The 12,780-nt window shown below is 42.1% G+C and overlaps 2 protein-coding genes across 3 annotated transcripts; one reads left to right on the top strand and one right to left on the bottom strand.

Annotated features, from left to right (window-relative positions):
- The first annotated feature begins 789 nt into the window (after positions 1–789).
- LOC119324904 (paramyosin-like) lies at positions 790–4,222 on the top strand. Its single transcript, XM_037598671.1, has 6 exons — positions 790–1,117; positions 1,536–1,658; positions 2,428–2,607; positions 2,683–2,764; positions 3,554–3,618; positions 3,724–4,222. Exons 1-6 carry the CDS (start codon positions 827–829, stop codon positions 4,024–4,026), a joined length of 1,044 nt encoding a protein of 347 aa, XP_037454568.1. The 5' UTR covers positions 790–826; the 3' UTR covers positions 4,027–4,222.
- A 1,914-nt stretch (positions 4,223–6,136) lies between these two features.
- Positions 6,137–12,287, bottom strand: LOC119322847 (glutamyl-tRNA(Gln) amidotransferase subunit B, chloroplastic/mitochondrial-like). 2 transcript variants are annotated; one of them, XM_037596379.1, is made up of 9 exons: positions 12,166–12,287; positions 10,688–11,368; positions 9,555–9,764; positions 8,740–8,880; positions 8,437–8,640; positions 7,988–8,185; positions 7,311–7,379; positions 6,690–6,806; positions 6,137–6,572 (listed from the first exon to the last, which is right to left on the bottom strand). In XM_037596379.1, the coding sequence occupies exons 2-9, from the start codon at positions 11,309–11,311 to the stop codon at positions 6,492–6,494; spliced, it is 1,644 nt and encodes a 547-aa protein (XP_037452276.1). In that variant the 5' UTR covers positions 11,312–11,368; positions 12,166–12,287; the 3' UTR covers positions 6,137–6,491. The 2 variants fall into 2 exon arrangements, with proteins under 2 accessions (XP_037452276.1, XP_037452277.1); XM_037596380.1 differs by having other exon boundaries at positions 12,157–12,279.
- Positions 12,288–12,780: the final 493 nt, after the last annotated feature.

The following is a 12,780-nucleotide window of genomic DNA, read 5'->3' as shown; positions in this document are numbered from 1 at the left end:
TTTGGTTTGTGTTCGGTTTTCAGTGCCTAGAAATCGAATAGACCGAACAAACCGATATGTAGGATGCCCCGTGTAATACCATGTTCACTCCATCATGCGAAGGTTTCTCCAAAAGGTAAATTAGGCGGGGACGGAGGGAGTACCAGCGTACCATTTAGTGCATGAGCTGCTCAATTTAGAGGCATCATGTGTATTCTTCGGTATATGATACATGGCACGTTCGATGTGATTTTTCCACTTAATTATGTTCACTAGTTTGCTTGACCGAATAAAGCATTGCCTGATGTTAAGGTTGCTAACTCTTGTGACTATTTTATACATTCGACACAATGCAAATTAGCGCTCAAGAATCATTACACTTATACTGACGAGTGCATGTCTTTCGGTTTTTTGGATAACCGAAGAAATCGAACCGATATATTGTGGTTAATATGGTTCAGTTTTTTAATTTTGTGTGATTGTTTCGGTTTCCATTTTTTCAAAACCGAAATTATTAAAAGCCGAATAAACCAAACCGTATTAACCATATAAACCGAACGCCCAGTTCTACGTGCAGCGGCGGCTGGAAACCTGATCGCCCCAAACCGACTTTTAGCACAGAATCGTCTTCAAACGGCGATTTTACGAGCCCCTGTGGGCCATCGGCTGGAGTTGCTCTAACGTGGCTCTTGACCCAAGTGACAACAGGTTCAATATTAAGTGCTGTTGGCGTTATCATTTACGTATTTTTTTAGATGAAATGACTTGAGTTTCAGCAGGGAGGAATCCATCCGTTTTCACGTCGTCAGAATCGCCCCCTGGAACAGGAAAGGGGAGGAACAAAGCCATGGCGGGGATCCTGGCGTGGGCGGCCGACGTCGTCGGCGGCGCCGGCGACAGCGACGACGAGGCCGCCGCCGAGCGCGAGCGCGCCGCAGCCATGACCCCGGAGCAGCGGCTCCGCGCCGCCGACCTGGACGCGCGGGCGTCGTCGCTGCGGCGCGCGATCCAGGACCTGCGCGCCCGCGTGCCCCCGCCGAACGTGGCGCAGCGGCTGCCGCACCTGCACGCCCACTCGCTCGCCTCCTCTGCCGCCCTCGCACTCCAGCTCAACGCCCACTCCTCCACCAAAGAGCAGGTAGCTCGTCCTTCTTCCGCACTCCAGTTTCTGGCGTCCGTGCAGATCCAATGTTGCATACATGGATTCTATGCGAATAGCCTTCAATTGGAGAATAGCGCATCCTAGCACATCCCATTTGAGTACGTGATTAAGAAGGGCAGTCCGTATATGAACATCTGTAGCTGTTAATTCCATTATGAATCTGATTGAGCCATACTTGCTGTGATTACATTTATACTCCTTTTCTATTTCCTAGTTTCGGAATGGGTCTGCTGATAACAGTGTTAATATACTAGGATCATTTGTTTCAACTGCTCTTATCACTTTGGACATCTATGGTCAAGGTTTCCCACTCACAGTGAAACCAATGTGATGGTTTTGTAAATTTCGCGTTCCTATATGGACATCTGTAATGTAAATTGACCACCTTTTGCAGGCACTGCATAGAGAGGTGAAAATTCAAGAGGAAAATACCGCCTATGAGAAGGCGATATCCGATTGCCGCCAGAAAATTCAGGAGAAGCAGATGGAGGCTGCTGTGCTCCAGAGTAATTTGAAGGTACATTGTCATATGGCTGTACTTTTAAGTACTTGTTCTGCCCTCGTGTCATTTTCTCTCTGTTTTTCTTGTCCCTTCCTTAGTTTCCTTTGTAGGTGATATGGGCCAAGGACCATATGGTAGCATCAAACCAGGCAGCAGCTCTCTCTTAAAAAATAGATAGTTAGAATTGCTATCTTAGAGATAGGATTTCAAAGAGTAGGGCTGACAGTTTAAATTAGGATCCAACATGTGGTTCAAATCAAGAGCCGTCCTACGTATAGACGACTAGTGTGTACTCTTTTGATATTAAAGAAGAATACCGAAGTAGTGAGCCTTCGACCTTGCCTCTCTAGCGCAATTCTTCTCCCTCTCTAATTCTTGACATTTAACAATCTTCCTTTATTGCATCATATTTGTTGTGAACCTTGATCCACCACTTTACATGGGTGGTAGTTTATCGTTTATTACTTGATCTCATTAGATACAATGCATAGCCTTCCTATTGGTCCAACTCTGACTTATCCATTAAGACTTGAACTGACCTTTGGCAATTTAATCTTCTTCAAACTCTATCTCTAGCAGTACAATCTAACTCCAAGTCTTGAGCTTTATCCTTAGCAATCCAATCTAACTCAAATTAATTATTCTTATCTCCACTTCCCAACCAATAATGTTCCAGCAGGACCTTCATGAACAGGCTCTTGTCGACTGCGTTTTCCCTGTTTCAGCCAAAATGTGCAGAAGCTGGCACAACAGATAACACCGTTATATAATATGATATTTGCAGGAAATGGAAATTGCAGAGCTTGATTTAAAGGCAAAGGTTGACAATGCTATCATGGAGCAAGAGGCTGCTCAACGTAAAGCATCAATGGCTGCTTCGGAAGCTACTGGAAATGCTCTGCTAGAAGCTGAATCGTTGATGAATCTCAAGTCTAAAGACTTGGAAGAGAAGAAGGGGGAGTTGGTATGACATTTTATAGCATCTTTTGTGGATCAAAAACGCATGTTCGGTTGTCAATGACTTTTTCACCTTAAACAGAAATTATTGGAAGACAAGATACAAATATTGGAGAAAGTATGGTCCTCGGTTGAAGAAGAATCTTTGAAAAATCCAAGTCCTGGTACATTCCCCGTGAATATTAACTAGCTCTATTTTATTCATCTTTACTTGCACAAGTATAGGCAGCTTAGATTGTTGAAGCTGTTACCTTGCATACTTTATAACCTATCCCTGGTAATGTATGATTGTGCAAAACGACACAATGCCTAAATCAAGTGTTACTTAGGCTAGTGCCTTTTAATAAAGAGTAAACAACACACCTAAAGCTACATGTGTATCTGTGGAAGCACCTTTTTTTTAACTGAGATGAGAAGCACCAAATTGTGTGCGACAAAAATAGTTTTATTATTGCCTCATGCGAACATGTACCTTACGTGATCGAAGTGTTCAATTTTGATGAGCTGAGTTCCAAATTTCTTTCTGCTGGACTAGAACTTTTTTAGTTGTGGCATTGTACTTTGTGAGGTGGTCAACCAGCTAACCTGTTTGCAAGGTCCATGGATCTGAATCCATGATGCTTAAAGGATGGTGGTACTTGTCAGTGTCAGAGCTTTGTTCAGAGTGGCGATGATAGGTGATCCATTTGTGGATATAAAATGGCTGGGATTTTATATCTCTGTTTTAAAATAAACACTTGATAACACCGTTATTTGAATTTAGCCATAAAAATCTGAACAGACTTTAATTATAACCTAATTCAGTTGTAGATCCTCGTAGGATGTAGTGGCAAAGACAACTAGTTAAGTGGTTTTCCTTTCTTAAGAAGTGATGCCCAGTTATACCCACCGAAAAATTATTCCTGCTGTTACATCGTCTTGTACAAATCGGTTGTCCTCTCTCACATGTGCAGCCCAGAGGGAGAAGGTACTGGAGAAACAATTACATAGCCTCATTGAACAGTTGACAGCTAAACAAGTGAGCTCATATTCTTCAGTCTACCAACTGCAGTATCTTGTTAATTTCTCAATGGTTCTTCACTCCTAATATCTTAAAACATATTTTTGGTCTTCTATTTCCCAGGCTCAAGCTGAAAGGCTCATCACTGATATACGTGACAAAGAAAAGGATCTGGAAAGGTTGAACAATATACAGAGAAATCTTCACAGCGGCTCCAGCGAAGCGGGTGCAGCACGGAACCGGTTTGGCGGAGGGCTTTTGAGCGGCGATGAAGATTCTGGCTCAAAAGCTGTTCGGAGACCTGGCCAATCTGGTGGTTTTAGAACAGAAGGCCAGAAAAGGCTCATGATTCTTAGGTCCGCTTTTGTTCTCTATATCTTGGTACTGCATTTTGTCGTCTTCATAAAGATATCAGTTTCGAACTAGGCAGTGTACAAAACACAAGTACTATACCCTTGTGTAAATAGCACATGTAAAATTGATGGTGGTTGTATTTCTTGGAGTTGAACTTGCAGCCCCTGAGTTTGGGCCTTGTGTTAAACTAGAGCAAATGATGAGCGCATCGATGTGATCCCTGTTGCTGAATATGTTCTGAGGATAAAAGATTTCATGTTTACTTGCCCATCAGAAGGCGCAAATTTCATCTGGCATGTACTTGAAGCTCTAGGGTTTTGATAAGCAATGTATGTCCTACCGATCTGCTTCAGATGATGTATGGAGTTAAGTCCCGGTTTAAATTTATATGTCCTGAGTTAGAAAAAACAATTGCTTTAATCTTTTTTTTTTGAACGTACAATTGCTTTAATCTAGGATTCATGACGTGAACTACCTAAAACTGTTGGAAATATTCAGTTTAGACAAGATCATCACTCTCAGAGTAGCTAACTTTGGAAGGGAGTTTACCTAAGGTTTCTTGGGGAAAGGGTACGCCTGATCCACAAACGGTTCGGCTAAGGCTTAACCCAGTTACAAAAGCGATACCAACTACTGTACTTGAGGAGTCTCAGGCTTTATAGTCAATTACAATCAATCAAGAAGCAAGAAAGCGAGCTGGAAGAAGGTGGGAGTTGCTTGAAAGTTAAACGTTGATGTGCGGATCATCCACCATCGTGGAACCGAAGATCAATGGTGCACTGAAGCCTGAAGTTGGCGGGAAGCAGTAATGAGTGAGGCTGGTCGTTGGATGGAAGATCGACGTCGCACACATGGTCATAGAAGGAAGCGGTGCCCGGGTCTAAGATAACTGAAATTCAACAGTTTAAGGTGTTTATTCTTTAGAGTTCGAGTTGCAGGGTCCTGACAACTCCCCCTATGGAGGCTTAGACTTCTCGTCAAGGCTGAAAGGGTGGAAGAACCTTCAGAATTGACCCACCTGACTAACCACCTCACCACAGGAGTGCTTATATCCCCTTGTGCTCTAGGAATTAGTTTCCTGTATCAACCAGTGCTTCTGGCTCCATCTTGATTACCCCTTGAGCATCCACTAGAGAGAGGTGAGGTGTAGGCAAAATATATGGTCCAATATGTTTCTTGAGTTGACTGGCATGGAAGGTTGGGTGTAATTGACATTCCTTCGGGAAGATGCAATGTGTAAGATATGGTGTACACATTTTTTTCTCCAAATATTCTGACTGGGCCATAAAACCTTGAGTGTAGTTCCATTTTCCTGTGAACGCCAAGGGAAGTGTGTCCCTTTCTTTTCTGGTTTTGTCAGCATAGTATTTCATCCTCTCCTGAGCTCTCAACAAGTTGCCCTTGATAGTTTTGAGATGCCAGGCGCATGTTTTGCAGTAATGTGGGGGTATCGTCATTGATAGAATCCGGTAGGTTAGATTCGGCTACCATGGGAGGTGGGAACCCATACAATGCTTGGAAAGGTGTCATTTTCAGAGAGGTACGAAAACTTGTGTTGTTCCATGCCAACCATGAATGTCATTTCTTTGGATTGTCAAAAGCCATGCACTTCAAGTAATTTCCCAAGCACCTGTTCACCCTTTCAGTTTGTCCATCTGTTTAGGATGATATGAAGTGCTGAAATGGAGTTTGGCTCCCTAGGATTTTTGTGGTGGCCACCAAATGGATGTTGGAAAAGGTTATCAATGTTGTGGTGGTATATCGAGAAGCCGCAACTAGTTGCGCGTCGCCCATTGTGCTTGAAACATAGCGCACCAAAAGGAGGTTTCTTTGGCAACACACTGCAGTTGACTAGCATGCTGTAATTGCCTCCATACCAAGAATTCACGGCATTCAGATGTTGACAGGCAAGTGATCAGCCTTTTAGTGAATCACTGAAGCAAAATGTACAATTTTCAGCTGTCAGCCCACAGTTGCTTCTTCTAAAAAGAATGAAACATCAAGGTTTAAATGAAACACCAATTTAAACGTACAATTCTTCACATACACCTTACGGTCCTACCGGCCGTGCGTTTGCAAAATTTGGAAGGATGTTGCCACAAAGGTCAGCTTATTTCAGTGAATTAATATTGGTGATGCAGTGGTCTAAATTCCAAATGAAAAAAAAAAGATTACAGCTGCGTACAACCAAAATGCAAATGCTCACGTTCAAAGTTCTAGGATGTAAAACAATAAATAGAACAACGGCATATAGTAACACAAGTCTACGCAGATAATTCATCTTTACATCACACAACTCCATTCTTATTATCAGCTCAAACACAGTGTTATGCGAACTGGATTGTTTTTTCTTACAAAATCCATGCTCTAAACGAGGGGGGAAACAAGATCCATCCCAAATTCAAAGCAAGGACTACGCCTACAAAAACCAGAATCGGAGATGTTTTCGCCCCCAAAAATGTAGTTCCTGCTGCAGGGTTTTGCTTTTGTTCAATGCTCCACTCATCAAGGACCACTTGATGCGTAAAAAAAAACCCTCAACAGCTGCCCTTCAGCTTCTCTCCCAGGATTTTGTTCAATAAAACAGGGCTTGCTTTACCCTTTGATGCTTTCATCACCTGGAACCAGTTTCTTAAATATGGTCAGCTCTCGTGAGTGCGGAAACATATACGAAGGCTACCCAAGGGGAAACATATACGAAGGTTACCCAAGGGGAACACATACAAATAACTAACCTGGCCAGCAAAATATCCCTGCAACTTGGTTTTCCCAGCCCGATACTGCTCAAGTTGCTTCGGATTGTCAGCGAGTACTTGATCTACCATAGCCTCAATTGCTGCTGGATCTGCGATCTGCCATTTCCCAGTAGTAAATGTTAGTTGGATAACCCAAGCACAGACTAAAAGCACTGACATAGCATCAGCTACATCGTGCACAATATTAATTATCTCATCACAACATATCAGACAGTGTAAAACTGATGAAATCAAAAGGACGCCTCATTTTTTTTGCCCAATTTCAGCTTTCAATTTCATTAACAAGGTACTTGTTGTTTGGTTGTTCCTCGACGGAAGTTACAAGCCAAAAGTTGGCAACCATTGTTTATAAGGCGGTAAGGCGACCCAAGGCGAGCACCACCCGCTCTAGCGCCTAAGGCGGACGCCTAAGCGCCCAAGGCGGGCATATTTGTAAGGCGCTGCCAGGGTGCCTTATCGCCTAAGCGTCTAAGGCAGGATGCCTTAAAAACAATGTTGGCAACACACTTGAAACCGGTGGCAGGGCCGCAGCATTAAGTATATATTTTAAACATTCAAACTACCATGTTTCCAAATAGTAACCAATGTGACCACATTTACCTGAACTAAATCCTTCTCCTCTATCACAGACTTAACAGTTCCGCCTTTGGCAATGAGGTCAACCACAATCTGCAAGAGGCAGAATCAGGAAGAAGGTATTACAATTTTAGAACGCTACGACTAATGGCAAAACCTGAGAGGAATGCATATTTGTAACAGAACATGAGGCATGCAAAAAATTTAAGAATAACTGAAGACTAAAGTTCATTCTTGTGCAACCTGCAAACACTTTTGGTACTAGGCAGAAGGGGAAAGACCAGAAATTGCTCTCCTTTCCTATTTGAAAACTTATTTCTACCATAGTAATCCTAGTATCCTACTACGGAAACCTTCAGCCATTTCGTTTTGTAGGGCATATTTTGATTGGTCAAGACAAGGCTTTGACCAACAAATACTTCATTAGTATGTAATTTATATAACATAAAATTGATATCGTTAGATTTGTATTTGGTACTTACTATTAGGATTTTGTATCAGATAAACAACATATTAACAGAGTCTTAATCAATCAAAATAGACCCTACAAAAAGAAACAGAGGGAGTACAAAAGAAACTGTCAAGTATCAAGTTATGGCCGCCAGAATCAGTGCAGCAGCAGCGTAGGATAATTAAAATGAAGGGACTGCATAACATGCTTTAACTAGCGTAGATAAAAGAATTTAGTTAAGCAATGTTACCTCCTTGGCAATTTTCCCACTGATAGTTCCATTCTTTATGTATGCAATCATTTCGGAAAGCTCCAGAGGTGTTAATTTACTTTCATCAATAGAAAGCTTTTCATCCTTCAGATAAGCAGTAATATCACCCATGATCCAGTTGGCAGCTAGCTTTGCATCAGCACCATGCTCAAGTGTAGAATCAAAGAAATGAGCAACCTGGGACGAACATACACAGATCAGATCACCAAAGCTGCAGTAAATAATAGAGGAATGGGTTGTCAGGAAAGGAGAGAAGAAACTGGAGGAACTTTTAAATGTATAGCACAAGACATTAGAAGATCATGTGATCCAACAAAATATATGAACCTCAAGCAAGCCTGATTGAATAAAATAGGAGCTTCCAAATACACCTCCACAAAACATGCACATCCATGACAAGGGAAAATGAAAGTAATGAAGATGATTACCTTATCGTCATTAGCAAGGAAAATAACATCTTGCATGCTGAGTCCCATGTTCTCATAGCGCCTACGCTTTGCCTCTGGAAGCTCGGGCATTAAATTGCGAATTTCATCAATGTACTCACTAGTGAGAACAACTTCAGGAAGATCAGGCTCGGGAAAATATCTATAGTCGGCGAGTCCCTCCTTTTTTCTCATTGTAAAAGTTTTCTGAGAATGTAGATAAAGAAACGGATTTAGAAACTCTAGGGAAAGTAAAATAAGTGAAAGGCTGAAAGCACAAGCTAACGACAAATGTGAGATAACAACCTGAGAGGACTCATCCCAAAGACGGGTTTCTTGTACAATTTGATCAGCCTGGCTTCCTTTGTGAAGAAGAATCTGCCGGGAGATCTCATAGTCTATCGCCCTACTTATTGCAGAAAATGAGTTCATATTCTTTATTTCAACCTGCCAGAAATTAGAAGTGAAAGAAGCATGTCATGCCACATTGCCATGTGCAGTAACAGTGAACAAACAATGAGGAATTTAATTTATTGTCATTTACTACAATGATACATCAACAACTAATGATCTAAGGAACTGCTTGCTCTCAGAAAATGTTTCCTTTGTAATGTCCATTGTTGCTAAGATTCCATGGTCAGTGCCATTGGTCTTAACACTGCTGAAGTCCATGACTCTGGTAACTTTTCTTAACACATGATATTTCTGAAGGCAAAGAAAATAACTAGGATACACGAAAACATCTACAATTTTCACAAGCATACATGAAGGACTTTTGCCCAAACCTCTACAAAGAGAACCAAACCTCTGAAAATTCAAAAAAAATTCATGCACCAACTGAATGGCTAACCAGATAACTTCCTTATGTAACCATGCAATGTCAATATTGTATGCTGTACTGAAAGAAAATCCAGGAGAATCTATCATATAATGGGAAATCATCATTTAAACTGATAAATTTATCAGAACTAATCAGGCCTTAATGGCCTAATATAGTAATATGAGGTCCTGAATAAGTTTGTGTACTGATGAATCATCAGAACATAACCGTGATGCAGATGTTCTGGACATGGAATATAGAATAACAATCAGTTGGGAACTTTTAAAGTTTTGGTCATTACCTTTGTGCCAAATTCTGATTGTCCAATTGGTCGAACAGATATATTCACATCACAGCGAAGGGAACCTTCATCCATGTTACCATTGCCCACTCCCAGGTACCTAACAAGCCTTTGTATCTCAGCACCATACTCAGCAGCCTCTATCCCTGTCCTCATATCTGGCTCTGAGACAATCTCAAGCAAAGGAACACCGGCTCTGTTTAAGTCAACCTAGCCGACCAGAATAGCGATACTGATTAACGACTTGAAATATGTAGTTACAAGTGCGATTAGCCAATACTCTACTCCCTCCGTTCCTAAATATAAGACCTTTTAGAGATTTCAATACAAACAACATACAGATGTATATAGACATATTTTAGAGTGTAGATTCACTCATTTTACTCCGTATGTAGTCCATATTGAAATCTCTAAAAGGTCTTATATTTAGGAACGGAGGGAGTACATAATTGTTTGATTCTGAATTAACTTTGTTCTTGTCTCTATCTTTGATTTTCTGTTCAGATTGGAGGGTGTAAGTACACAATAACATGGTTCAGAAGTACTCTCACATAACCACACATGTATTGACACATTATTACAAGTTGCCCCCAACCTCCTTCTTGTATTAGGTTTGAGAAAGAAAGTCTTTTAGTTTTTTTTATCAAAGCCACAAAGAGATAAAGATGCTGATCTGATATTAAATGCAGTTCACCACTTCACCTGCTCTTGCCCCATGAAGTTCTGCCGCATTTGAATCTCAGTTGGATATGACGCTGGTACTTACATTCTGTATAACAGGCAGGGCTAAACCAATGACCACATAATAACTATAGATAAGTGTGATACTGATACCCTCTATGTATATGCCCCCTGTAGCAAAAATGCATAAGAAGCATAATCCCCTGTATCACTTTATCTTCTGAGTTCATAACAAGATGTCAAACTTGTCTTAAATAAATTCTCTGACTCTTCATCTTTAGCATTTATGAATGCAATAGTTTAGAAAATGTACTGTTGCTCTGTGGTGGATGTCAACTTTTTCCATGATTCCAGAGCCATATTTTGCAGCATAACAGAATAGCATGAGAACTTGATAAGACTACAAAACTTTAATGGAAAACAGGTAGTTAACCAGGAATAACAAGGAAAACCTGAGAGTAACTTCCGGATTCAGAATGAAGGAGCTTGCCAGCATCTTCTTCCATATGAACCCTCGTGACCCCAAATCGCCTGTGGCCACCACCAAACTCAAGTGGAATATCCACATCAAGGTAACCCTTCTCGGCAATTGGAATGTCAAACTGGGAAATCTGGTAGCCCTTGGGTAGGTCTGGGTAGAAATACTGCTTCCGATCAAACTTGGATGTCATGGAGATCTTGCAGTTGAGAGCGAGGCTCATTTTCACTGCACATTCAACAACCTTTGCATTCAGAACCGGCAATGTCCCCGGGTGGCCCATGCAGGTGGGGCAAACAGTGCTGTTCGGCTGGGAGCCATAGTTGTTTGTGCAGGAGCAAAATGCCTTTGTGATGGTCGATAGCTGGACATGGGTCTCGATGCCGATAACAGATTCAAAACCTTGTATCTTCTGCTCCGCCGCCTCCTTGGTAGCCTGTTGAATTGATTTTGGCACTGCTTTGGGCTCAGTAGTCTGCACACTCTCCACCCTAGTTGTGAAGTGAGCTAGTGGATGGCGTTGAGTGGTACAGAACAGGCTGAAATTTGCTCTAAGTAAGGTTGGTGTTCTGATCCCTCGGAGAAGAGTTAGAGCCATTGTGGCAAATGCGCCTCTCGTGAATTGCAATTCACAATCTACTGGTTGGACCACAGCCTGCGAGCGGGAGAGCAAAAAATATTGAATACAGCCTGATTTCAGGATAACAGAAGAAACCTGTAATAAGTGCATAAATAAAGTGCAGAAGATGAGAACAAGACTCGAAGTAATTTAGAGAAACTGCAAGACTTTAAAATCTAGCAAGCATACTTTCATGAAGTTTAGGTGGCTACAACCTAATTTTCAGAGGTGATTTTCTAGGAAAGATGCATCAAGCCATTGTTCTCCACTAGAGCGACCAATCAGCGAATAATCAAGCCTACTCTATACTTCCAAACCTGGCTACTGACTGGGCGCTCACGTAGTATGGTTTGATGCATCTTTTCTGAAAATCTGTTTGAAAATTGGGTTGATTTATCATTCATGAATGCAGACACCTAAAATTCATGAAAGTATGCTGGGTGGTAGCGCGGACACGGAGATACAGATGTAGGGTAGGGATACAGCAATTTCTAGAAACAACCTTACGGAGATACGGCGAGTATATATACAGATAATTAAAGAAAAATGCAGCATTCAGCATGTACTAAAGACTTGAATAATTTTGTAAGATGTGTGACCGATGCCAGTCCCACTCCCAATCCCCCAACAGAAGCTTGATGCCTGCCATGCCACTGCCCCGAGATGTCATTCATTCCCACTCTCCGCTCCCTAGCCAACAAGGACACACGTCGACAGAAAGCTAAATAGAACAGCAAACTGCAACGGCAAGAGCGGAAGCCAGCAGGCGAGAGGGGGGAAGGACTAAGGAGGGACGGAGAAGAGGGCGTGGGCCGTGATATTACCCTGCTTACCGCTGGGAGCACAGATGATTCAGCGGCGCCGGCGGCGCGGTCGCCGGAGCTTGGAGTGGAGCGGCGCGTCCCCACGGGGAGATACTGTGGCGCGGCTGGTCCACCGCTCCTCGATGTCCAGGGTTCGCTCCACGCAAATGGGCCTTACTGGGCTCCTCGCTCGTGTTGGGCCAGCTCTTTTGAGCTTTTGTGTTTTTCGTCAGAGCAACTAGTTCACGAGTGCTCCTTTGACACGCTCTCAGCCGTCTGCCACGTGTCGTGTTCTGGGCATTTCTTCCAGAATTTTATAATTTTTTATTTTTCATGCGTTTTTGACTTTTTTAAATGTTTTTTTTGACTTTTTGATTTTTCACCGGTCTTCTTTGACTTTTGGACAAAAAAATTGAAAAAAAATTTACACGAAAAATGCGTTTTTTCCGCGAGAGGCGCGGTTTTGCTTTCGCGAGAGGCACGGCCATACCCCTCGAAAATGAAAAAAAAACGCATTTATTATTTTTTTTCCTTTTGCTTCTACGAGATGCACGGTTTTACTTTCGCGGAGGCACGGACGTGCCTCTTGGAAACAAAAAGAAACGCATTTTATTGTTTTTTTCTTTCGCGAGAGACACGGTGGTT

This window comes from Triticum dicoccoides, chromosome 6B, assembly GCF_002162155.2.
Source record: "Triticum dicoccoides isolate Atlit2015 ecotype Zavitan chromosome 6B, WEW_v2.0, whole genome shotgun sequence".
In the NCBI taxonomy this organism is placed as follows: Eukaryota; Viridiplantae; Streptophyta; class Magnoliopsida; order Poales; family Poaceae; genus Triticum; species Triticum dicoccoides.
This window is presented reverse-complemented; position numbering and strand designations above follow the sequence as displayed.